This window comes from Festucalex cinctus, chromosome 10 (genome assembly GCF_051991245.1).
Source record: "Festucalex cinctus isolate MCC-2025b chromosome 10, RoL_Fcin_1.0, whole genome shotgun sequence".
Lineage (NCBI taxonomy): Eukaryota > Metazoa > Chordata > Actinopteri > Syngnathiformes > Syngnathidae > Festucalex > Festucalex cinctus.
In genome coordinates, this window is record NC_135420.1 from 10,433,428 (window position 1) to 10,459,711 (window position 26,284).

General features: G+C 37.8%; 1 protein-coding gene across 3 annotated transcripts; it reads right to left on the minus strand.

The window, feature by feature from the left end:
* Positions 1-638: 638 nt before the first annotated feature.
* Positions 639-26,148, minus strand: pla2g4ab (phospholipase A2, group IVAb (cytosolic, calcium-dependent)). 3 transcript variants are annotated; one of them, XM_077533520.1, is made up of 20 exons: positions 26,120-26,148; positions 25,728-26,042; positions 23,613-23,714; positions 22,276-22,357; positions 21,667-21,815; positions 21,398-21,511; positions 21,243-21,280; positions 20,810-20,954; positions 19,693-19,829; positions 17,338-17,560; positions 17,145-17,259; positions 15,012-15,149; positions 14,831-14,920; positions 9,051-9,116; positions 8,486-8,616; positions 8,293-8,404; positions 7,885-8,069; positions 6,182-6,371; positions 4,561-4,718; positions 639-2,346 (listed from the first exon to the last, which is right to left on the minus strand). In XM_077533520.1, exons 3-20 carry the CDS (start codon positions 23,628-23,630, stop codon positions 2,188-2,190), a joined length of 2,250 nt encoding a protein of 749 aa, XP_077389646.1. In that variant the 5' UTR covers positions 23,631-23,714; positions 25,728-26,042; positions 26,120-26,148; the 3' UTR covers positions 639-2,187. The 3 variants fall into 3 exon arrangements, with proteins under 3 accessions (XP_077389646.1, XP_077389647.1, XP_077389648.1); XM_077533521.1 differs by lacking the exon at positions 26,120-26,148 and having other exon boundaries at positions 25,728-26,047; XM_077533522.1 differs by lacking the exons at positions 25,728-26,042; positions 26,120-26,148 and having other exon boundaries at positions 23,613-25,084.
* Between the last annotated feature and the right edge of the window lie 136 nt (positions 26,149-26,284).

Consider the following 26,284-nt stretch of genomic DNA (forward strand, 5'->3'; position numbering starts at 1 on the left):
GTGCAAGTACCCCAACGTGGCCCGGGCTGCGAGGGCCCTTTATAGCTGCTCGCAGCTCTAGTTAACCTTTGTATTTTTATAAAATAACACAGGGCAAACAGAAATAATTGGAAATTCAAAGCTTGAAGAAAATTACTGAAATTCCATCAAACATTTGTTGTATTCTCTCAGCATTTCATTTTTTAAATTAGTTAATAATGTCGTGATCGTTTGTAAATATTGCAACTGAGGTATCATGCAGTTGCTGCCAGTGTAAACAGTAGTCAACTGATAGCTATTTTACTACTGATTAATGTGAAGGTCTACCAGTTCGATACACGCTACTAAAAGAACATTACATGTTACTATTAAAAATGATTTCTCACAATATGTACGCGATATTAATGTTCATCAATGTGTACAGAAATGCTGCTTGAACAAGTTTAACTGTCCAGTTAGTTTAAATGTGGATTTTTTTTTCAAAGTAGGACTCACTTTTACTTTTATTTACAATTATTGCACAATATTACTACTTGCTGTTTGAGATTAATTTCCTTGTTTGTCATAGTTCGCAAAGGATAGATGAAAACATGATGCTTTTTTATGCAGCAAAGTTATATTGATATGGACTCTCAGCAAAAATATTTCAAAGGCGGGCATTCAATTTTTTAAAATTATATTTATTTTGTTTAATTCCATTAAACACAGTTGTCATTCAGCATCCATACCAGTTGATGCAATTCTGTACACCTAATACTTCAAAATATACCTATTGTAAATAATTTGCCTTTTTCATTTTACAATGTAAAGATTCATAATAATTAACAAATTCTAATAGGCTGACCTAATAAGTGATTACCAGTCATCTTGTGTACAGTATGTGAAAAGACCATTTGTTTACACATAACTGCGAATTCTGAAATACGTATTTAAAAAAAAACAAAAAACATAATTGCCAGTAAAAACCTCTCTAGAATATTCCCCTTTCACACTCATCTTCATTTAGCATTTAAAAAAAATGCAACTCAAGCAAAAGTAAAAAGTGAAACAATTCCAATACAACACATTTAGTGAACGTTTTGCGAACAACACGTTTGTCATTGTCATTTTGTTTTCTGGACATCTTCCAAAGCAGAGTGCCGCAACACGAGTACATCAGCGGTCTGAAGCATTTCAGTGTAAAATTCCACCGCGTTGCGTGTGCAGCCTTTGACCCCCTGCAGGTAGAGGTGTAATGTGTCAAAAGATTCCAGACTTCCACTGCTGGAGGTGTAGTGTGTAAAATTCCACTAATTTACGATGCCATCTCACAGCCTCGCCTTCCCTTCTTCATCTGACTCGGGCACCACTTTGAGGAGCGCAAAAAAGCCAGTCAGATTGAGGAAATGGCCGCCGGAAGACAAAGATTAGGCTTTATCTGAAACAGTAGCCTGAAACAACATAGTCAGGATAATAAACACACCTTTCGTCCTCATGTAGAGAGAAGTGGTGAGGACGTTTCTATGGTAACAGGTGTTGTTTTTGTACAGTGGCCCTTTAATATGAGGCACTCCCCGCTCCCTCCCTGTAGGTGAGTAAACAACATTGAAATGTTTGAGGGGTAGCACTTGACTTGTTTAGAAGTTACCATCAAACAAATGGTTACAAGCTCCGCTTGCATGATTTCAGTCAGGATTACATGTTTAGACGAGTCATTCCGCTGGTGGGGGGAAAAAAAAAAAGTTGTATATTGTTAAGGCATGATGAAGCTGATAAGAAGTTCAGCCAACAAACAGGTACAGTACACGCTTAGTTCTTACAGTGCATTCAAGAGTCAAATTTGATATCATCGTGTAGGTGAGGTGTGGAACGATTTTACTCAAGTAAACACGATACTAAGTCAAAGATGCAGGACTGTTAGATTAGTTGTTTCTTAAGCACAGAAAGAATAAAAATATGATGCAAAGGTTGCCATCCAGTCTCAGCCAGGGGGGAACTAAATATCAGCTGGTTCTGATCCGTGAACAGTTTTCCCAATATGTGCAAATGAAGCCAGGTGAAAAATGTCAGTGTGTTTCTGACCAGTAATCCTCACAGTTCTTTATAAATCCCTTTTCGGTCCAGTTCAGCAGTATGACACAGCAAAGTCATCATCATTTTCCAAAAAGAAAACGGGTTTAATCGAAATGGGAACAAAAAGTCAATCCAAAGAATTCTTCTTGGAGCAGGCTACTGGTCATTGTTTCCATGGCGATTCCAGGGTTTGGCGTGAAGATTTCTCTTGAGAAGCCTCTTCTTGGGGATCTCACTGAGGGAAAAGGGCAACGCCAGGTTTGAAGGATTCTCCTTCCGAGACACGATGCGATCTTTGATGGCGTCTTTAATCACCTACAGGGGGCAAATGGAGAGATTAGCTCCAATAGTAACAATAGTAAAGTTTTGTGTCATAGCAACATTGTGGTTTTTTGATGCACAATTAGACTTTCATTTCACTACTTATGACCAATGTTCATTTCACTGTAAATAACAAATCTGCCTACGTGTTTGGCCATGTTATGAGGGACAATATTCCCATCAGTCATTGCTCATTTCTCAACTGGTTTAAATAAGATTGCGGTATTAGGGTGACCAGAATGCTCAAATTAAACACTACAATTTCAGTGAATCAAATCAAATATACAAGAAATTCTCACCAGGAAGTATTTATAACAAATTTAATTGCAAGTCAATCTGGTGGCCAGTGGTTGAGTTATACTTTACCTAATGCTAAATGCTATCTTGGTTGACAGTTTGCTTGCCAGTCCCGCAATGAAAACAGTGAGCTTGATATACACATGGCCCAAACAACTGGCTTGCTGACTGGACTTCATTTATTTTTATTTTTTAATTAATTGAGATGCCAGGATGGGACTCAAAACTGGACTGTGACGTCTGGTCACACTAGTATTAATACAGAACATTTGATGATGATGATAATAATAATAATAATTTATTTTACCAATGTTATTCCCAGGTCCCATGTTGTAATTGTATGGCAAAACTACAGGTAAGAAAAAAAATATGAGACCACCCTTGTTTCTTCAGTTTCCTCTTCATTTTAAATGCCTAGTTACAGTACAAGTAAAGAAACGCACATTTGTTTGGACCAACATGTCAATGACAACAAAAAGAGTTTAATTTAAGAGCTGATCGAGACATTTTCCAAAAGTTTTTGTGATAATAACCAATTACATAAATAGCTATGGCATTATACTGCCAAAAACTGTGCTTTTAGGAATTCTGTTTTGTTTCGTTTTATTAGTCAATTATAGTCACTTCATACACTTTTAGTGGCAACAGACATTAAAATAAACAAGAAATTGAGGGGGGAAAAAACACACACACAAAAAAACAAACGGCACTCTCATAATTTTCCATGGCTGTATGTGCCAGCATCGTTTGTTTTAAGTTTTATTGCCGACCACACGGAATGCTAGCTTTGCGTCGCTAACAGCACGCCGCTCAAAAGGGGCTTTACCTATGCTCATACTAGTTAATGGATACACGTTTGATACAATTTTAGTGGCACCAGACATTAAAATGAACAAAAATTGGGGGGTTTGGGACCCACATATGGCACTGTCTTAATTTTTCCATTGCTGTATACACCAGTATCGTTTGTTTTCAGTTTGCTTGGTAAATATACACATAACACAATGCTAGTTTAGCGTCGCCAGACGCACAGAACTCAAAAGGGGCTTGTTGTCTATCTATGCTCATACCAGTTAGTGGAGCCATGTTCCCCTCTCTCATCTACTAACAACATTTCACAATATGTTATTAAACTGTGAAACGAGAGCTCTGTGACTCTAATGTAAAGGGAGCTCATCTTTTCCTCTTATGGGGAATTGGACCACAGGCGTTTTTTTGTGTGTTTGTTTGTTTGTTTGTTTTTTTTCAAAGCACTCTAGAAATAAAGTTGAGCTGAAACATTAAAATGCTTCCTGTGTTTTCACACAAGCTTATACGTCACAGGCTTATCTTTATCGCACATCTGTCTGGCAGCCAATGTCTGGTCAACAGCCAAAAACAGCCAAACAACCATATCTTCACTTGGTCAGCTTTTCATTTACAAAAGGAAGTATCACTGTTTGACGCAAGGTTATCAAGATGTGGACTTCTCACAGAGGCTTAAACGTCAAGTACACGTCACAACTATTGAGGGAGCATGGGAATATGAAAAATTGAATCCCAACTGTTGCTTTAAATGAGGAAAGTGTGGATTTTTAAGTGATGGTCATTGCGCCACATGTGAGTGCTCATTCAGCCCGGAAGTGACTCATTTACAGTCAGTGAAAGTCAGGATGCCCTCTCATAGTGATGCACTTGCACTTGATGAAACGTGTAGTAACCATAGAAAGTTTTAATGTTGCAACATTGGTGACAATGCAAATATGCAAAATATTCCCAATGACCACATTGAATAACGGCTACTCATGCAGCTCATGGAACTTGATGCATTGATATTTGATGGTTTCAGAAAGTATATGAACAGACATTTTGTAAAATAAATGAATAAATAAATAAAATGTACAATTCGAAGCCAGCAAAAGCCAGACTGACCTCCAAGTTGTTGAGGGTGTTGAACTCCATGAGGTCGTGGAGTCGAGTGTAAGCCTCGTTGGAGTACTGAAAATTGAACGTGGAGAACGGCGACTCGGGGTCGTCAAAGATGTCGAAGTCTGCAAACTCTTTCTCCTTCTCGGTCTCTCTTGGAACACCTACCGTCATACAATCAAAATGGGTACATCAGGAGCGACAAACTGAGCTAAATCACAGAATTGAACTGCAGTCGTTTTTTTTGTTGTTTTTGTTTTTTATTCAATTGTAATATCTTAATACTTTGCTAAACAAGAACAGCAAAATTTTGGAAAATTCTCAATGTGATGCATTGCAGGTCTCGAACCACATTATGAACAGATTATTAAATTAATATCCCTATTTGGGACACAAGTTATTGTATAAAATCTCACTAGATGGTACAGGTGTACCTAATGGAAAGCTGACGGGTATATCCATAAATTCATTTTTAATAGCATTCTCATTCAAGCTGCGGATGAGCTAGTTAGTCCAGCTAACTTTGGGCGAGAGGCAGCCAGTATCAACAAACAATCATGCACGTCCACATTTGACAATTTACAGGCTGCATTTAACAAAAAAGGCATGTTTTTGGTATCTGATGAAAATCCATGTGAGATTCAATCTTTATGTGCTAACCATTAGGCTATAGTTCTGCCCACTGAAGGATTATTTATTTTAATTTTTGTTAATGAACCACAAAGTTGACCCAGATCTCCTTTTATTTATTTAAATTTACTTGTCTTGAATTCAAGAATCAAAACTGATCCGTAAATGTGAATGTGAGTGAACGGTTATTTGTTTGTATGTCCCCATCGATGGATTGGACAACCAGAAGTATATTCTTACTGCTGCCATTATAGGACAGACGCATCCATGTGCGAAATAAATTGGCGCATGACACATCTGCGACTTTTTGAAGAAAATTCTCAGACAAAAAGCAATATGCAGGAAAAAATTTGCAGTTGGGAAAATTGAAGCAACCAATTGGAAACTGATTCAGCATTCTGTCTGGATAGCGTCCTTCACTACAAACTGGAAGTCCATTTATGGAATTTGCTGTTGGTAAGAGAAAAAAAAAAAGAATTACGTAACTTCCATAAACAGGCTGCGGAAGTATGTGGGCACATGGCTGACTGAACATAAAGAGGCACTAGAGAGGGGATGAGACGGAGATGAGGTGTGAGGATGTATAATGACATATGGCCTGTTTACACATAACTCTCCCACTGCACTGACAGATTCCCCACCCGCACCTGGCTCCTCAAGGAACCATCATTCTCACAAACAGCTCATAAAGCACACATGGACCGCCGCTGCTTCTGTCTGTGTGCGCAGGCAATTCCAGACGGCAAAATGTATGTGGGCTTAAACACGCATAATTTCCATCGATAACCACAGCGGCACTGAGCGCACACGTTTGAATAGTGAGCAATGGGGCACAACTGGCTGGCGAGAAATAATTACCTTTCCTCTAAAATTATCGCGTAACTTCAAGGAAGCCACGCCTCATGTGCCATTACGGTAAAATGCTATAACGGAATGGAGTTAGAATGTTTTTCTTTGCACAGATGCTGTGGAAAGCTCGCCATATGTACGCTCTTACCAGGCGCTTTAAACGTCCTGAAGTTGATATTCACCAGGACAAAGTGGATGACAGTCGGGCAGTTCTTTTCGCCTTTTTTGGGCTTGAACACGTAGCATTCCTTGAGGCCCTCTCGGTCGAAGACTTTTGGATCGATTTTCGGGAATGGAAGCTTGTTCATTCGAGCCCACTTTTCAGCCAACAGGAGCTCCTAATGTGTACATTTAAAAATAATAATGTGGTCTTATCAATTTGGGGTGCAATGGTACATTAAAAAAAGAACAGCAGGAGTACCATAGTGTGTGGCTAGCTAGCCTTATGGAACACATAAGTACAGTGTTCCCTTGTTTTCCGCTGGGGTTAGGTTAAAAAAAATTACACGAAATAAATGAAATCCGCGAAGTAATTAGCTTCATGTTTTACATTTATTATAAATGTTTAAGGCTCTAAAACCCCTCACCACACAGTTTATACACTTTTTTTCTCATTGAGGTGTTTACATTTTTTCACATTTATCTCGTTTAAACATTCTCAATATTCATATCTTCATAAATTTTATAAAATAGGTACATTACTGAAAAAAATGCATGCAAAATTCTACTAATAAAAATCAGCAAAACAGCAAGACCGCGTAAAGTGAACCGCGTTAAATTGAGGGAACAATGCACTGACATAACGCAGATGTCTACTACACTGTTTAAAAAAACAAACAAACAGATGGAGCACCAAAAAAATATAGTGAAATACCAAACTTAGTCTTAATTACTTCTCATAAAAATACATTTTTCCCCCATAATTAAAATACAGTTTGTAGTTTTAGCAAAATTTTGCCTTATTTTCAGGTTTATTTTAATATTTAATTAGAAATATTATCACAAAACATTTAAATTACCTAGAAATATAGTAAGTAAATGTATTATGAACAGTAATGCTTAAAATTACAGAAATGCCCTGCTGTTAGTTGATTTTTTTTCATGATTTTATGGAAAGAGTTTGCCTAATAATTACGGCCATACGTTTGACACCCCTGAGCTAGGACATTACAGTAATTGTTTTTATTTTCAATCAAAAATATTAGTAAATTAACAAAGAATTTAGTGTCAAATTACTAATTTTTACTATTAATTTCTTGGTCATTTTAAATGTCTTTCATTTCTTTTCTTTTCCATTTCAGAGTTTTAAAGTTGCATTTTACAGTAGAACACATGCTTAAATAACAGACAAATATTTGCGAAATTAAGATTCACCTGTGAATATATTTTAACAATAAATATATGTATTTCTAATGCCTTTCACTGTAAAAGAACAGAAATATTGTGATTTCACAATTATAGTGATTTCATGTTATTTTATTTTCAGCATAAGTCTATTTTTGAAAATTAAATGATCGTTTAAAAACGGGAAAAATCTGCAATTGAAATTCTGTTATTTTAGGACTTTTTTTTTTTTTATTACTGTGCGGCTGAGCTGTACTGCAATTGGTTATTGTATTATACTATAGTGTGTGGCTAGCTAGTGTTGTGTATTGCCAAATGCATAGCGCTACCCAACATGTCCGCTAGCTAGCAGCTCAGCTGTACTGTTTTTGTTTCCGGCTACAATAGCATATTGCTATATAGCACAAACCGCTTCTGTCTATGTTCATGTGGCTTCTCATATTATATGTCCAAATGTACTGTTACATCTCTAGTATGAATCTTTCTTGACACATAGTGGAGTCAGACCTTAAACGGGGGGCTGGAGTCACTCGGCCGTGCAGAGAAATCAAAGGAGATGATGAGATCGACGCTACGTTGGGGCCGCAGGATGAGCGGGTAGGGAAGGTTGTAAGTCAGGCCGCTGTCCACCACGTGGATCTTCTTACTCTTCACGTCCAGAGGCTCATAGATTCGGTCAAACTCATCTGGGTCTAAGAAGGCACAATTTACACAAACACGACTGGAATACATGCCTACTATAAGAGTAGCAGATGTGTTGGCATGGAAACACTAAACATTTAAAAATGAAAGTTGCAAAGGCCTCGATATTGGTGACCTTATGTTAATTAAACATGCTAAAAATAATCCAGTTAAAAAGCATAAAGCTATGCTAAATGGTAAAATAATGACGATGATTGTCCTTATCGACATTACCTGTGACAGCATCCACCTCCTCCTCCGGAGTACGTGCAGAGCAGATGACTCCACTGACGGGAGAGAAAGGGATGCTGGTGTTCAAGTTCAGACCCAACATGAAGTTATGCACCTGGTCAAATGAGGGAAGCGACAAGGTTACATTTCAATTTGTATATGGGCCTAATGACGATCATATTTTGATTTTGGTCACCTTGCCGGCACGACCCTCTCTGGTATTGAACAAGGCTGAGTCACTAAAGAGTGACGTGAACATCCTTTGAACCCAGCTGGCTTGAGCAGTGCGATGATATTCGTCTTCTGCCTCCTGGTTCTCTGTGCCACCTGAACATCGTTATGTTATGAGAAAGTGAATTTAGCTAGCACACCCAGAGGAGACATACTTTACCTCAGTAAATGTACAGTAATTACTGTTGTTCTGTTCTTGTAAGTTTTGCACATTTTACAATGATTGATTCAGTTTTACTATCAGCACCTTCAGTTTCGGAGTTGGGGGGTATCAAAAGGAACGATTTGAGAATTTAGAGAGGGAAAAAAAAAAAATCTCCTTACTTCCCTTCCCTGATTCCTATATACATTATTTCCTCATCACACATCATTACAGAAGGAACTATGTTGATCCTTTGGACTTTGGCATTGCGCGTAATACATGCAAATGGAAAGTTTTCCGCAGATAAACACATGGTCAGGATTTCCGCTTTGCTAGTAAATATACATCTTAATATGTTAACAGAGTCTGTTCACAAGTTGAAGTTCACCTTTGCGGGGTTCATCCTCATTGTCCATGCTGTCTTCTCCAACAATGTGTTGCGGTTTAATCTGCTCTGTAAAACAAGATAGGAAACATCTGAAGTGATGTTGTTTGGACCAAGTAGCTCTTCCTCTGCTAGTGTGGACCTTGGTCCACTAGCACCTTATCTCAGGGACTGTGTCATGAATTTGGGTGTTAAGTTTGACCCTGATTTTAAATTTGAGAAGCAGATTAGTTCTGTTGTACAGAAAAGTTTTTATCAGCTTCGACAGATAGCTAAGGTGAAACCAATTTTATCAAGACTGGACTTGGAAAGATTGATTCATGCTTTTATTACAACTCGTCTTGATTATTGTAATTCTTTGTATGTAGGCATTAGCAAGACTGCTCTTGCCCGTCTGCAACTTATACAAAACTCTGCTGCTCGTCTGCTTACTCAGACACGTAGACGTGAGCATATTACTCCTATCTTAGCATCACTGCATTGGCTCCCTGTGCACTATCAAATTAATTTTAAGCTTCTGTTGTTTGTTTTTAAATGTTTGAATAATCTTGCACCTCCCTATTTATCTGAGTTGCTTCACCCTTATAGCCCACCCCGATTACTAAGATCAGCTGACCAGTTGTTTCTGGTAGTTCCGAAAACAAGGCGGAAGCTTAGGGGTGACAGAGCGTTCGCGACTGCTGCTCCCAGGTTGTGGAATCAATTACCACTGTATGTTAGACAGGCCACTTCACTCTTGGTTTTGAAATCACGTTTAAAAGCATACTATTTTTCTCTGGCCTTCAGCACATAGTATTACTGATATTTACAAGCAGTAGACTGGCATGAATCTGTTTATATTATTTTATGTGTTTTGTGATTTCTAAGTATGTTTTTATATTTTATCTGGTTTTATTTTCTTATTTTATGTGCAGCACTTTGGTTCCCTTGTGGATTTTTAAATGTGCTATACAAATAAAGTTGATTGATTGATTGATTGAAACATTTGGAATAGCACGCAGCAAAATGAAGTCTGAATAAAATGGAAATGAAAGTGTTAGTAGAAGAGGAAAACAAACATTACCTTTTTACAGGAAATATATATCTCTTTGATAATGTTGGGGAAGACATAAAAGCAATGTTTAGTCCGGCAAATGGATCAGACCATCCTAAGTAACATAGCTTTTGAAACAGCTAATCTGAAAGACTGGGTTGGGAGAGACAAGCAACAATTGTCAAAGTGTGCTGAAATGACCGAGACGTAAGGAAATAAAAGGTAAGATTCACTAAGAATGCGCTGTGTCCGCTAATTGCGCAAAATATTGCACCACAATTGCACCTGCAGTCTGCGCCCAGTTACCAACCTATTCACTAAGGATATTGCTCTATATACCGGCGCAAACATGGCCACAAATTCTGACAGCTGTGAGCAAATTTGCGCCTGATTTACCGCACATGGCAATGGATTTGCGCCAAGAACATGGTTGTTATAGTAACAGTTGCGAGAAAGATTATTTATTATCAGAAAGCGAGGTTGGACCGAAAGTAAGCGTTCATAGCGACATTAAGCTATACAGAGCAGAGAGGACGACAACAACGTCATTCATTCATAAAGTACAAGGTATTGGTGCGATCGTTTTTTACAAATATATTTTCAGAGGTTGGCGTGGCCGTAAAGTATGCACGTAAAAATTATCGTGAAATGTCGCATTCCCCACCCACCCCCGGACCCCCGCCTATGCCGATCAGCACGGGTTATGTCCTAAAAAAACAAACAAACAAACAAACAAACAAAACATAGAAATACCCCCCCAGCTCCCTTTCTCTCTCCTCTCTGCGTGATCAGCCAGAGAGGGACGGTGCACCGTGCCATGCACTGCTGTCATGATCCCGGGATCGAGGGTGCGGCAGGTTTATACATTCTTTCCATAAACGTTATTTGCATCATGTGGCTATTTGCGCTGGCGTTAGTGAATTAGACGCTGTATATCAATGAGTCTCATTTGCATTGGAATGGGCATATTTTGCGTTAAATGTATGCAAATTACCTCATTTACATATGCACAAATATCGCAATCTGGTTGGCAGCACACTTTGTGACGGATTTCCCCATCTGCGCGTGTTTTTAGTGAATTAGGCGCTCCCGGATTGCTCCATTTTTACCAGTTAGCGAAGTGCAAAGGCGACGCAAACCTTTAGTGAATCTACCCCAAAGAGTTTTGTCATAGGGGATAATGCATGACTCCTTCTTGTGACTGGTTTCAAGTCAGACCTTCGATCACTCAGAAGCTCCAAAATTTTAGCATTTGCACAGCTGAAACAGACCTGTTGTCCATTACCTCACATTTTGCCTGCGCCTCCTCGTTGTGGTTATCCAGAGTGCTGCTGTTTGCACTTCCCCTTTCACAGGTGGAAAAGATATCAAATCAGCCATCGCAACCTATCTCAGATTTGATAAACCACATTGCGCATACTTGCTTATATCCCTGCCAGAATCCGCAAATGAACTGTGCCGCAATTAGACAGCAGGCGCAATCCCGATTGTGTAGATCAGCTTTCTATTTTGTTTTTGTGAGCATCAAGCTTGCACACGAAAATCTTTAGTAAATCAGGTTCTTATTGTTCAACACATCAACACTGCGCCCAAAGGATTTGTCATTTCTCTGACAATTCTATATCACACCCAAAAATAGACCAGGTCAGAAACGTAATACAAGCAAAAAACAAATGCATTCTTCAACAGGGTGGAGGACTTTCCACCAGTTTGGCACAATCAATGCTTTGTGTCTGTACATGCAAAGGTCATCTAAACAAATGCATTTGACCTAAACAAACATCAGAAAATTCCCTGGAAGATGACACCTCCTAACTGTTGTGGGAACAACAGACAAAGACTCTCATTACACATGCACACACACAGCCATCTAATGTAACCTGTATATCAGGTACTGTATTTCAAACATAACCCTCCTAGTGGATTAGATTGAACCCAGATCTGATCCCAAATTGGGGATTTCAAACCATATTTAACCTTGAAAATTCAAATCCAGATTTGGAAATCCAATTCTGCCTGTGTTGGGTATTTCAAGTTCCAAATCTGGATCAGTTTAATCTGGATTTATTATTATTTTTTAAATATTTGTCCACAAGACTTTGAGAAGATTTGGAAAAGTGTATCTCACAACTGTTTGCATTTTAATGACACTTTGTAGATATTTTAGTCTCAGCCTAGTCTCAGATTGAAAATTATGATTTTACAAAACTGTGAATTTTTAAGGGTCACCACTTACAAGACTAGTACTAGATTCTTTAGTCATCCGGTTATGTTAGCGCTCATCCATTTGTTTGTTGGTTGTGTCACCTCACTTCAAAGACTAAAAGACTTTAAACACGTTTGACATTGCCGTAAGGAAAATCTGAAAAAGATCTCAAACGCCTGAGATAACCTCCTGACACTAAATGTAAAACTTCCTTCTGATTTTCAGTTTTTAGTTTGTTATTGTGACGCTCATTAGTTGTAACCCGGGATTTAAACCTAGCATAAAGGTGTGGGGATACTTACATGAATTAATGTTTTAATTACTCAACACTTTGAGTTACATTTTAATTTATGAAAGGTGCTATACAAATAAAGTTTGATTTGATTTGATAAAATAACAAAATACATCCAAAAAAGGTGTTGTCAAATTAAACAATGCAGTTACGACTTTAGATTGAATAATGCATTCAGATGAAGAAGAAAGGTGATGAACATTTTGTTTACTTCAAAACATTGTGCCACAGGGAATATGCATTTTTCATATACACCTTGCAGCGAATATTTTTTTGCCTCTTTCCTGATTTCTGACTTTTTTTTTTTCTTTAATTTTATTCGGCACACTTTCATTTCGTTTCAGACCATCAAGTTAATTTTACAAACTCACAAAGACAAACCGATAAAATGCACAATTTAGGTACTAATTGATGCTTTTATCCATTAAAGCGCAGGAATCCAAACCTTTCTAGCCCCATGGAAAAAGTAACTGACTGACTGAAATCTATCAGTCTGGAAAACTTTAAAAAGCCATTTCCAAGGCTTTTGGGATTTCAGAAACCATGATCAAAGCAAACATCAACAAATGGAGAAAATTGAGTGGTGAACCTTCCCAGAAGTGGTCAACCATCCCAAATTTCTCCAACAGCGCAACGACAATCCAGGAGGTCACAAAAGCATCCAGAACGACAGCCAAAGAACCACAGACCTCACTGGTCTCATTTGTGGTCAGTGGTCATGACTCAAAGACACTAAAAGCAAACATGGGAGACTTCCAAGGCAAAAACCACTGGTGACAAAAAGAAACACAAACTTTCATCTTGAATTTTCCGAGAAATGTCTTGATGATACCCAAGATTTTTGATAGGAATAGTCAATGGACTGGCAAGACAAAAGCTGAACATTTTGGTAGGTGTGCAGCCCGATACCTTCCATAAAAATAACACAGCATCGAATAAAAAGATTTGAAGCATCATGGCAACAGTCAAACACGGTGGTGGCAGTGTGATGTCTGGGGCTGCCAACCGTCAGTTTGTGCCCTCAAGCTCAAGCGTACATACCAGGAAGTCCAGCTCTGAATGGCTAATAAAAGACAAGATCAGGGTCATGGGGATCTGGAGCCGAGTGTGGGTGAAAGGCAGACTACACCCTGGATTAGTCGGCAGTCAATCATAGACCACAGACGGAAAACCATTCACAGTCACGTTCACACAGTCAATGGATGAGAAGTGGACGTACACATCAGGCATGGAAATGGGATGATTATCATTATGCCATCAGAAACTATTCTCAGTATTATGCAGTGCAATTATAGAACACTAAAATCTGAATAATAAACATTGTTGAATTAGCATCTTTACAACTAAATATTGTTATCGTTGTAGGAAGATTGCGATCTTTGCAAAGCCAGAATATTTGATGCCACTGTTGTCTTGGTTCTCATTAGATTAGGAAGAAAGCTGCAATGTTTTTTTTGTTTTTTTTACGTTCCCTTAAATTATTTTCTTTACTTTATTGTAGGGCTGCTTGATTATGGAAAAAAATAGTTCAAATGATTATTTACTTTTTGGTGCAAAACAAGAAAATGTTTAAACATTTAAAAATATTAAGACCAATTGAAAAAAAGACCAAAACACTATAATTATGTGTTCCTTTTGGACCAAACAGAATTTATAATAATATATATTTATAATAATATGTATTTATTTATTTGTGTTGGCAGCATGTGCACTTTGCAGTAGGATGTTTTTTTGGTACAAAACAATAAAATGTTTAAACGTAAAAAACAAATAAAAAAAAATAATTATTAAGACAAATAAAATTCCTATTGGATGAAACAAAATGTATTAAATTATTATTATTTTTTTTAATGTACAAATGTATACATTTAAACAACTCAAAAATGAGTATTAATAATCTTTATTTACAATTATGCTAATTTTGTAGTCGTGGAGTGTAATAATTGAAGTTTTAATTTAATTTTAATTAATTGCACAGTCCTACTTTATTGAAAACAACTATTGCATGCCACTACTGGAAATTTGTTTTACTGATTAGCAGTGAATAAAACTGGTTGAAAGTTGCTTTGAGAAAAAACACAAAAATGTGAATTGTTGAAAATAAGATAGGTGTAATGTACATTGGCTGACATTTGAACATCACAGCGATTTGGATTTTAACATAAAAACAAATGGACAGTATGGAACTGTAACTAGGAGAAGGTTAACAATAAACCTGTACGGACCAGACCCAACAAGCGGGAAGTTCTTACCTAACTCCTCCTCCATAGTCGAGCCTCCAGCTGTGTCTTTGACCCCAAGCACTCTGTTGAAAAGAATGGAGAAGGCGCTGCCCCATACACCTGCCAAAGTCCAAAAACGTATATTCAAGCTACATATTTTTTTAATGCAAATTAATGGACAAAGAGTACGTCTTAGTCACTCTTTCCTCACCCATTAGAAAGTGAAGAGGGTTTTGTTCGCATTTCTTGACAACTGTTCCCATGAAGAATTTGCTTCCAAACAAGTCAGGTGTCATGAAGGTGCCATACTTTGCCATTCCAATTTCATAAGGGCTGAACTCCACCCAGTCTGCAAGTAAAATCTCAGTGTAAGACCAAGGGCTCTATTTTCGTGCACAACGGAAAGTGTAGCGTGGCAAGCTGTATAACTCTGTAAAGGGGCGGGTTAGACTTAGTGTTGGTATCAAATTCATAATAATTCCAGACTATGTCCACAAAAACTTATACGCAGTTCCAACAGGCATACGTTTTAGACATCTTCCTGTTACCAAAATGTCAGATGTGCCGGGCGCATGTCAATGTAAAGTAAGTTCAGAATGGTGAACCGAATTCCAAAACAGACGCAATGAAAATCTGCATTAAAATCATGAAGCAACAGCATTCCCACATGTGCCATAAAAATAAATAAATGAATGAATGAATGAATGAATGAATAAATAGAGCCCAATTAATCAATTCAACAATTACAAAAAAAAAACGGAGAAAAAAAAAAAAAGGTTTCAAATCAAAATATTCATACATAATTGTTCATTGAAATGCATTGTACCAGCGTGCATAAATTACACAGTATTTGATTTATGTTCTCAAATGAACAGGCCGAGTAGTACAAAACAATACGACAGTTTGGTGTATTGAGAACCACCAATTCATTGCAATGTACCATCAGCAGCCCATTTCGACCTTTTGATGGGGAAACGGAGCAATATTAGAAAATTTTATAAATATCTGATGTCCCTATTTTTATACATAGTCTTATATTTGTCAACTACCTGGATCCTTTATTTATAAATGAGGAATTTTGATTATTTATGAAAAATTGTAAACATTTGAAATAGATGCAAGGTTGACGGACCATGGTTTGTATTCATTCCTAAACAAAATACATTTTCCGCAAGTAGAGGAAGGAGAGAGGTCATCGCTAGGGTCAAATTTGACATTGGAATAGATTTATGTCGTAATAAGATGTATCAATTGTGGAAAGGCAGCCGGTCCGGATGCTCTTAACAAACCAGACATCCATGCATTTTCTTGCGCTAATCCTGTTCAGGGACATCGGTGCACTGGATCCTCTCACATGATTTTGGATGAATGGAAGCCAACACCCTGGACTGGCTGGCCGTCAATCACATAGCACATACAGAAATAGTCTTCAATTAACACATTATGCATGATTGTGGAATGTGGGAGGAAGCCAGACTAAGAAACTCTTCTGATACCGATACTTCTTCGGCTTCTTCGCATTCCAAAACCATGTCCTTATACCTGAAGAATTTTAAATGTCTACAGGTGTGAATGTAAATGTAAATGGTTTGCCTTGTGATCAAGAGGTGACCAGTCCGGGGTGTAGCTTGCTTCTTGCCTGAAGTCAGCTGGGTTAGGCTCTCGCTCACCTATCGCCCTCAATTGGGTAAGTGTGAGAAATTAATTGTTAATATTCTTCATAATAGTGGGCAATTGACGAGGGCTGGCTTAATATCTTATGTTTGTCTCTTTCAAACAAGGAGGAGGTCGATATGGGCCCCAGGGCCAACAAAGAGGGTTATCCCATACAAGTTACATGAAAGTCGGCTGAGGCTTACAACACTGCTTGTCATGATATATTTGTTCAGACTTGTACCACATAGAGTAGATGGAACAGCAACAAGCACTCCAGGCACGAGACTATAAATAGACACTTCGATGCACGCAAACATACACTGACATAATTATTATACTAATTATTGCTATTGAAAATTGCTAATACTTAAGCCATCCTTTGACACCGAGGTATTTTTCTAAGGCAAGATTTTGTGTCAGAGGAAGAGTCGAGACCAAATAGACGATGCGTGCTAGTCTCGCTTTAGAAGAAAATTGTTTAAAGGTCATAATTACGATATATGAGGAAACAAACAGTGGAGTTATATTGACAACAAGGCAAATCCGGTAATCACTTTACTCTGGTATGGCCAAATAATTATGTAAGACAGTAGCAGACTCTAGTTTAATAAAATGGAAAATGCTGGATAGTTCAGGAATATATATGTAATTGCTCAGGTAAAAAAAAACCATAAAAAACAATAATTACCTGCAAACATGAGCTCAGAAACATCTGGCTTGACATGCAGACAGGTGAAGAGAGGAAGAGGGCATTGCCCCTGGTTTATTTTCTCCTGAATGTCACTTAACTTGATTTCCATCCTCTAAAGGAGAATGAGAACATCAGATATACTACAGGACAAAATGAAAATGAAATCAAACACATTTCATGTAACTCTTACCGCGGGTATGAGTGTTTCCCCTATGAGCATACCGAAGACATCAGTGAAGGTAACTGGCTGTCCAGAGGCCTTCTTGGTCCAAAGAGCTTGGATGTAGTTGGTTATATGTTGGGGTAGCAAAAGCCTCAATGGATTACTGCTGACTCTGTTCATTAGTTCCTTGTTTATCTCTTTTGGGCCCTTGTTTGGAAACTCAGGGTGCGAGTAGAGTGTGGACATGTACCTGAACAGAGGGGATTGAGTAGAGGGTCACTTACTGAAATGGAAGTTGCAAAAGAGTTTCATTGTGATAAGTCATCTAACATTGACGAAGAATCCCAATGACAGAATAACAGGTTTCAGAAATTGAGAAATTGTGTATTTTGAAATATGAACGGCCAGACAGAAGAGAGTCTTAAAAGGTCCTCTATAATGGTCCGAACACTACCACTTATTTTACTGTTTTGGAGTTTAAAATGATGTGCACAGAAGAAGATCCCCCACAAAACAGACCCATTAGTAATTTTAAAGGGATACTTGACTCATGGAGCTTTTATCAGCAGTATAAAAAGATAATATTTTGTCCAGAATTAATTTGATAACTTCATTATTTTTCATGTACAATTAATACCATTAAAACACATTTTTCACTTGCTGTCTGTCATGGTTCAGTTTTGTTTGGGTTGAGTTTTTTTTTATTTTGGTGAGATTGTTTGGTGTGCTTGCTGTGTTTCCCCTGCCTCGTTTATGTCTGAGTAGGTCCACCTGTGTGTGTTACTAATTGGTTCTCTCTGCCCGCTGTGTTTCCCAGCTGTCTATTGTTAGTGGTTCGTTAGTGTTGGTATAAGGGAGTGGTGTTTGTTTCACGTGGGTGTGGGAGCATTGTAGTATATTGTCTTGCTAGGTTGCTGGCTGCGTCTGGTCAAGTTTATCAACGTCTGGTCAAGTTTCTATTTGTCTGGTCTAGTTCTCTATGTCTGGTCAGGTTTCTTCACATCAATTCAGGTCTTCTTGTCATGCCAAGTCTGTCCACGTCATGCCCAGTCAATAAAGTTATTCTCATTCCTGTCAGTCCACAACCTGTCATGTTTCTCCGCCTTTGGGTCCCACCACATCCTCACCATAACAATGTCGACTGAAGATGACATCACGCGTGTTGAGGAAATAGGTAACAACCAATCACGGCTCACCTGTTTTCTAGGTTTGGTCAACAAACTGAGCCGTGATTGGTTGTTGCCTACTTCCGGAGCACAGGTGATGTCATCCTCAGTCGACAGCAAGTGGCAAAATAGGTTTTTAAAAGTATTAATTATTAGGGATGTAACGATATCCAAACATCATGATACGATATCACGATATGAACGTCACAATATGATCATTAACACGATATTGTGGTGGGGTTGGCAATATTTAAAAAAGATCACAATATTGTAAAAAGAAAAAAAAAGCACAATATTGTGCTCTTGTACATAGCAGCAATGCATATAAACCACCTACAATCTCTAAAAATAATATTGAGGCAATTACTTGCTAATGCAAGCACACATTGATCGCTTAACAAGCAAATTAGGTTCCCCTTCATCTGACATGTAGCATAGATTTTAAACATAGAAGGCCAAAACATCCCTAATGAAAATTAAATAGCACTAATAAACTAGCCACGAGAGGGTGCTAGAACTGCACAAATGGAAATCAACATGACTTTTTTTTAACGTGTTCCTTTTAAATATTGTGAACATGACGACGACGATATTGTGGCAGTTTTGACATCACGATATTGCCCTTATCGTTACATCCCTATTAATTATTCATGAAAATTATCATATTAATTACAGACAAAATGTCTTCTTACTGCTGAAAATGGCTTCATGAGTCGAGCATTGCTTTAAGCTTGTTTTCAGATTTTGGAAAATAGACATTTAGGTCAAAAAATGTCATCAGATTTGAAAGATGCAGTGGTTTATGTGGATGTCCCCAATTTTTTTTTGTTATATTTATGCAATATTAACCAATTTGAAGTGGTGAAAATGGCTTGAGAACAAATATATAAACACTTTTGAACACTCAAAAATGTCACAGAAGTATTCCATCTATATTCTTGTTTTGCAGAAGCTGTGCAGTGAAATGTTTACTTCTTTGAATATTTGGATGTGTTTTGTTTTTGTTTTGTTTTTACGATACTACATGGTGAAAATAGCAGAGGTGGCAAATCTTGGTCCAGAAAGTAAAAATCCTATCACAGGTGCTTCTACTCAACTGGCAGGTAAACGAGCGGTTGAGTAGGAGCACCTGGGGCTGAAGCCAAACTGTGGCAGAGTTTTTCATTTTTAGACGTGAGCTTGTTATTGACAAATGTGCCACCTAGGAACTACCTACCAGGTGGATCCGGAGAGACCAGCAATATAGGTGGTACAATCTAAGACTCCAGACTCAAACAGGGCCTTCATCACCCCCGAGTAGCCGACCATGGCACGAAAACCGCCTCCTGAACCTGAGATGGCAATAACTGGTACCTGTCGCACACACAAGAGGAGTCAGTTTGCATACGTATGAGCCTCAAAATTTAGTCTTCAAATTTCCCTTCTCTGCCTTTGCAACCAGTTGAAGTTCCTTCAGATATATTCCACTGTGTCAGTGTGTGGTTATGTCATTAGCAGATGTTTGAAAAGACACTGGAGATTCAGACATTATTCCAGGAAGCGAACAGAAAAAAAGATGCAACATTGTGACATGTTAAAAGTGAAGACAGCGACTGGTTATCTCATTCCTCAAGAACTTCCTGTACATGGTGAACATGACAAGGCCTGGTTGGAGATTACAAGCAGCCTCAAGGGCATCACGCAAAATCCACATGAGTGGAGAAAATGAAACTAAGTTCAAGCAACAGGAATATGTTTATCAGTTTCTGTGTGGCTGATATTTTGATATGACAATTAGCAATAAATAAAGGGGTTTTGGCTTTGATTTTTCTACATTAGGTGAATGAATTTGATCTCCAAAATAGTGATAAATGGCTTGATAAGTATTATCTTAGTACAAGACACCACATATCAAGCAAGGACATGTAGCAGCCTCCACGCGACTCCACACTAAATTACAAAAATAAAATAACAAAATACATAGGCCTAAGATATGGTACAGTAGTTATGTTGTGTTGTAATGCTAGAGTGTAGCAACATCAAGATTTATAGCTGATCTGAGTTCAGTCCCTTAAGTATCGAGACACATATTTCCCACAGAGGATGTTTAGATTGCCATGTAATGTTTATGAAAAAATAATGAACATGATGTACATGAATGATTTTAGCTTTTCTGTGAGGGCCGTACATGTCATTATTATTACTACACTTCTTTGCACAGCCCTTCTTTCTGTCAACTCTCCCTTTGTGCATGTCATCACGCCACAAAGGTGTTATGTGGAAATCACGTTCTTGGTGATGTTCCCTTTAAGAGACTTTTATGGGTTTTGTCGTTTATCTTAACACATTCCCACCTCTTCCGGTGAGCTGGGAAGGAATCGGGGCTTCTCCATGTCCAGTAGCTTCTTGATGCCCAGCATCACTCGTTCTCTGCGAGAATGTCGGAACTGCTTCTCTTTGTCACACAGGGCCAGGCTGAACCGTAGGTCCAATTTGGTGCTGGAGGCAAAGAGACGTGAATTTTACAAACAAAAGCCTTTGTTGTGGTGATAAGCTAATGATTGTCTGAACCTCTTTCTTCATTCAACTTTCAACAGTTTCTAAACTTGACCATTCCCTCAAATTAATTCTGGGAATATTGTAAATAAATCCCAGGAATTCTCCTCTTATGAATGATTTATTCTGTCATAAAATACCTGACATGGTGACAAAGTTGTAATCTATACAATTCAGCAGATAACTATGAAGATGAGCACAATGAATACAACTGATGTTTCAATAACATACCATATCTCGAGGAACATCTCTAAGTAGACCTTGGTTGCCTATCAAAACAATCACAAAGAACGTTCAAGACAACTTTAACAAGTTTTATTCAAATCAAAATGCAACAATGCTTGCAGAGAATTACGAACGTGTCAATGTAATGTGTTGTGGCTCACTTTGCCAATGAGGAAGGTCTCTTTCTGTTTGTGGCCCACTTTGAGTTTGGAGATGTCAAAGGAAGCCGTCCCAAGGGTCTCGTCCATTACATAATTGGCGTCCATTAATGTTATCTGAGTAAAATCAACAGTTCATGAGACCAGTTTCTAACCAGCATTGTTTTGCTAAACTGGTGTATGCTGACAATCAAAGTATATGAATGATGCTCTCATACCAACAAAGGTTATCTTAACAGTATTAACAAGAATGTTTCAGACAAAAGTCCAACCTCAAGGACGTTCTGCAGGTTGGGGTCTAATATGAAATGAAATGTCTCGTCCCATTTTGGATTGATGTTGTTGTCTATGTGCTTGGTCTTCTTCCTGCTTTCTGGGGCTGTCTTGATGAACAGCTCCACATATGGATCTGGTGTGTCCACTGCACACACGTAAAAAAAGACACTTTTAAACTAAAATGTTCTTGTTTTGATTTATATAATATTAGTATACAAGCAGCCAAACCAAAAATATGCTTTGTATCAAACTATAAATATCAATGTGAGCCATCAATTTCTGAACAGTATAGTAAAGCACATTGTAATTTCTTGATTGACATGTAAAGTTATAATTATTTACTTGCATTGCTGAACAGAAAAAAAAAAAGTCTCAAATGTAGGTATAAAAAGGTGGATTCTGCTGAAATTCCTTCATTTCAGGAATCATTAAGTTCCTGTACTAAAATTGAAAGGCCTTCACAAGATCACATCATGTTGCTGGATGGTCTTTACTTGTTTTTATGGTCGGTGGTCCACAATATACGAGGTACTGAATATACTGTATCTCAATATGTTGCAGAATGAGTGTTATTGTAATTTCATGTAAACAGATAGCAGACTCACACAAGTCCCCAAGTGCTCCCTTAGTGACACTCTCGGCTCGAATGACTGTCACTGTGAACTTGTGGGAAAATTGTTGTTCCACCTGAAAGACAGCATCAGTGTCAATTTAATGTCACCACCTTGGCAAGTGGAATATCTTAAAAATCAGATTAGAAGGGGAAAAAAAGTCATTTACAAAAATTTCCCTGGAGCGTTCAGTTAAAAATATCACACAGAACAGAAACTATTGGGCAACAGATTGGGGGATATTGACTACCTTTCCGTGTTTACACATAAAATAGTAAATGTCAAATATAAAAATAACTGTGTCTGAATATAAGTCTGAGCTTCCCTCATCAAGCTGATGACCTGACCTTGGATAAACTGAAGAAGATGGATGGATGGATGGATAAAAAATCCCCGAGGACTTCATTATTAAACATATTTCCAAAAGACAATCCAGCGTCAATAACTGATGTTTAGATAAGAATTTGAAGTTGTTTAAATGCTAATATTATATTTAAATCAATGCCTGTACAATTATTGAAGGAGACGATTTTTCCCTTGATCAGATTTGCTCCGTAAAAAATAAGGTCCAACCACTTCCAAGAATGGTTTGACCTCAGTGTTTCCACTATATTCACCAATATAAATCTTTTAAAGCAGTCTTAACTTAGTAGTTTATCTCATATAAAAAGTAAACAAAATGCACTGCTTGATTAAGAGCAGTTGTTTAATCTCTACTTTTTTTTTTAACAGAACTGATTGCACTCCTCTGATTTTTAAGTAATATTTTTGTTAATGTTTTTTGTTTTGTTTACAGTACATACTATATAGGCAGGTCCAATTTTAAGAATTGTGCCACAATATACTGTCAGTACTGGAAAAAGGAGCAAGAAGAGGCAGAGCAGATTGCTTAGCTTAATGTAAATCTAGCTGACTTTCATTTGGCGAAATTATACGATTATTTGAACCTTTTATGGTTTCTATATATACTGCATGTACAACCTTAATTCTATTTTGTTTGATGTAGTAAAAGCTTAATGCAAGCACTCTTATTTCGGGAACTGTTCAAGTGAAGGAATGAAAACTGATTATAGATTTTAACACGTTCTTGTAATATCAAGTTTAAACTTGTAAGTAAAACACATGCAGGTGGGGTAAAATTGTCGAAAAAAAAAGGTTATTCATCTGCTTTGCATATTTTCATATAGACCCCACGATAAATGGGGGATGATTTTACTGTGTGACAGAGTAGGGATTTGTTTTTGCCTAATTGCCTTTCATCAAGATGCAAACACCTGCTACAGGTGATCTGACTGAATTGACTGAGGCACAAATGAAACGTTAATACGTACAATTATATTCGATGCCATGGTTTCGTGTCAGTGGTAGAAGCCTTTATCAAGATGGGAATTCAGGAGAAGAACATCTTCGTCCTCAGTTTACACTGTTAGAGCCTGTAAATTGAAGCACATCCGTTCAATGTTTTAGTACATAATACGGCAGTTTGTTGAAGACTTTAGATTTGACAGCAGGACCCAGATTAAAACAGTTGAAAGCATAGTTGTGTATATGGTGTATGTTACTGTATGTGATGTTTATCTGTGTAATGAAAACAGGAGAGCTCATCCAGTGTTTTCTCATCTGTTCAGCAAAAGGTTGCCATCGGCGATGAGCCTGGGAGCACGTAGGAAAATTCTGTGGTCATCCAACCCGTCACGTAGTTTGCCTCGCTGGTCCAAATTCTACAAGTGCCAGCTCATCATGGCCTTGTTCTGCAGCATACAATGGGCGCATGCTGGGCTCTGTGTGCGTGTGCCCGTGCGTGGGCCAACATAAGCCAAAGTCGTCATGCGAGAGAGAACAGAAACTAGCACTGATGCACAATACACTTTTCAAAAACATGAAGCTACTGTTTGACTCTCTGGGTATACAGTACACCTTTCCGCAGTGATGTAATATAAAGTGACATAAAATGTAATTATTATACATGTGGTGGGTAGGGAAGAACTTGAGGACACACTGTGTTCATAGTCGTCTGTCCACTGCATCACTTTTATACTTGGATCACTTCAAAATACTGTATTTGCAGCTGTACTTAAAAAATTCAATTACGATGAAGTGATACCAGTTTTGTCTCATTGAATTGATAAAAATATCTGGGACAGGTCATCACAGATCAAACATCTAATAGTGATGATATCTATGGACAGCGCCGCAAGTTATAAGCGCAAGCTAACATGTTTAAGAAATTTCACTGGTGCTCAATTAAATGTCAAGACAACCTTGTTTAGAACATACTGTACTCATCTGTAATCTGCTTGTGGATAAAATTTAAAAAGTCTAGCATTCATAAGCTTAACATTAACATTGCCTATAATGACTACTTTTGCATATTGCTTAGAGAACCATGCAAGGTGTGCGGGGCAAGTGAACTGTATAGTTCAGGAGTCAATACGTTTCACGCCGAGGAATCTGATGTATAATTTTATGTGTCGATTGAATGGTTCTCCAAATTTCATATGATATTTTCACTGATATTGTTGCCTTTTTAAATGTTTTGTTTTGTTTACTGTGTACTATACTGTATGTTTTCTAATCATGAGTCAATTGATTGATTGATTGATTGATAATCCAATACTCCAGCCATTTCCGACCACGCATCATTACATTAGTATTCGTTCGTCATAATTGCTCATGTTTATACACTTGGTGCTGCTAACATTAACATAATTAATTAATATAATATAATATAATTGCCCACTCCATCTTTTGTCACTTTAACCCAACAGTCGAGACAGAGTGCCGCCCCATAGCGAATATTTGCAAATATTTGTTCAGTCAAAGGTGTCTTCTTGTTAGTGAAAGATTAATTACCTTCACCAACTTGTTTTGTTGTATGTTTATATATGTTGTTGTTGTTCAGCAACTTTGTTTTAATTTGGCTAAATTTCAATGAAATTGGATTGAATTAATTAATTTATTCATGAATTCATGAATTAATAATTGAATTAGCACTGAATGACCAAAAGATTTCATACAACAACCACTGGGCATTTCCCAATAGCCTACGGTACAAATACTAGTGCCTCACTCGCACGCTTGTTGCAGGCCACTCTTAACAGGTTCTTCCTGATTCTTTTTCCTTGGACAGATGATTAAATTGTAAGACTATATAGATAGGAATAAATGGTTCATTATTAGTTTACAAATACTTATTAGACACGTCAAAGAAAAACGACGTGCATACTTCCCCTTAAGTCATCTGCGTTCATAAAACAGATCACTGCAACAATAGTTGAGTATTGGGCTGATTTTATTTTATTTTTTTAAGTTAACATCGGCTCTTTGGTTTCCTCGTTATCGAAATTGCGAAAGGGTAGTTAAAGCCACAAAACGCACTTCTCCCAATGCGCGCCTTAGTCATTATGCTAAAAACTTGTGTTTGAGAGAAAACAAAGAAGACATACCTTTATGAAGATGTAATGTTTCAACTCACAAATCCTGAAAAAAGAAGTATCATGCCGATCGAGAGACTATCATTCCACCAGAGTCGTGGAGGGAGGCGGCGCCTCGCTACACTTTGTGGCCAGTTGCAGGAGAAGCAGCGACACGTTAGCTCCAGTTAGCACCACGTAGAACATTAATAGTAAAATAGAGACGCTAATTTCCTCAACATGAGACAAAAAAAAAAAAGCTGAGTTTCGGCAGAGGAAGCTCGTTTCTCCGCTCCGAGTGCGCACGGTGCGTCCTAGCTTCTGCGTCCACTTGGGGGCGCGAATCTGCTGTCAAAAAAAAAAAAAAAATCAATTCAGCACTTCAAGCATGAAGCTGGTGAGCGTTTCACGGTTTGTAATATCACCTTCCGACTTGTACACCACGCGGAAGTGTCAAACATTTCTAGTTTTCTCCACCGAAAGTGCTACAATCACAGGCGCCTCCATTTATTATCAGGATAAAACAACACTGAAAATATTCCACATTAATTTTGAGAAACAAGAAAAACATATGTACCTTTGTTATTCTC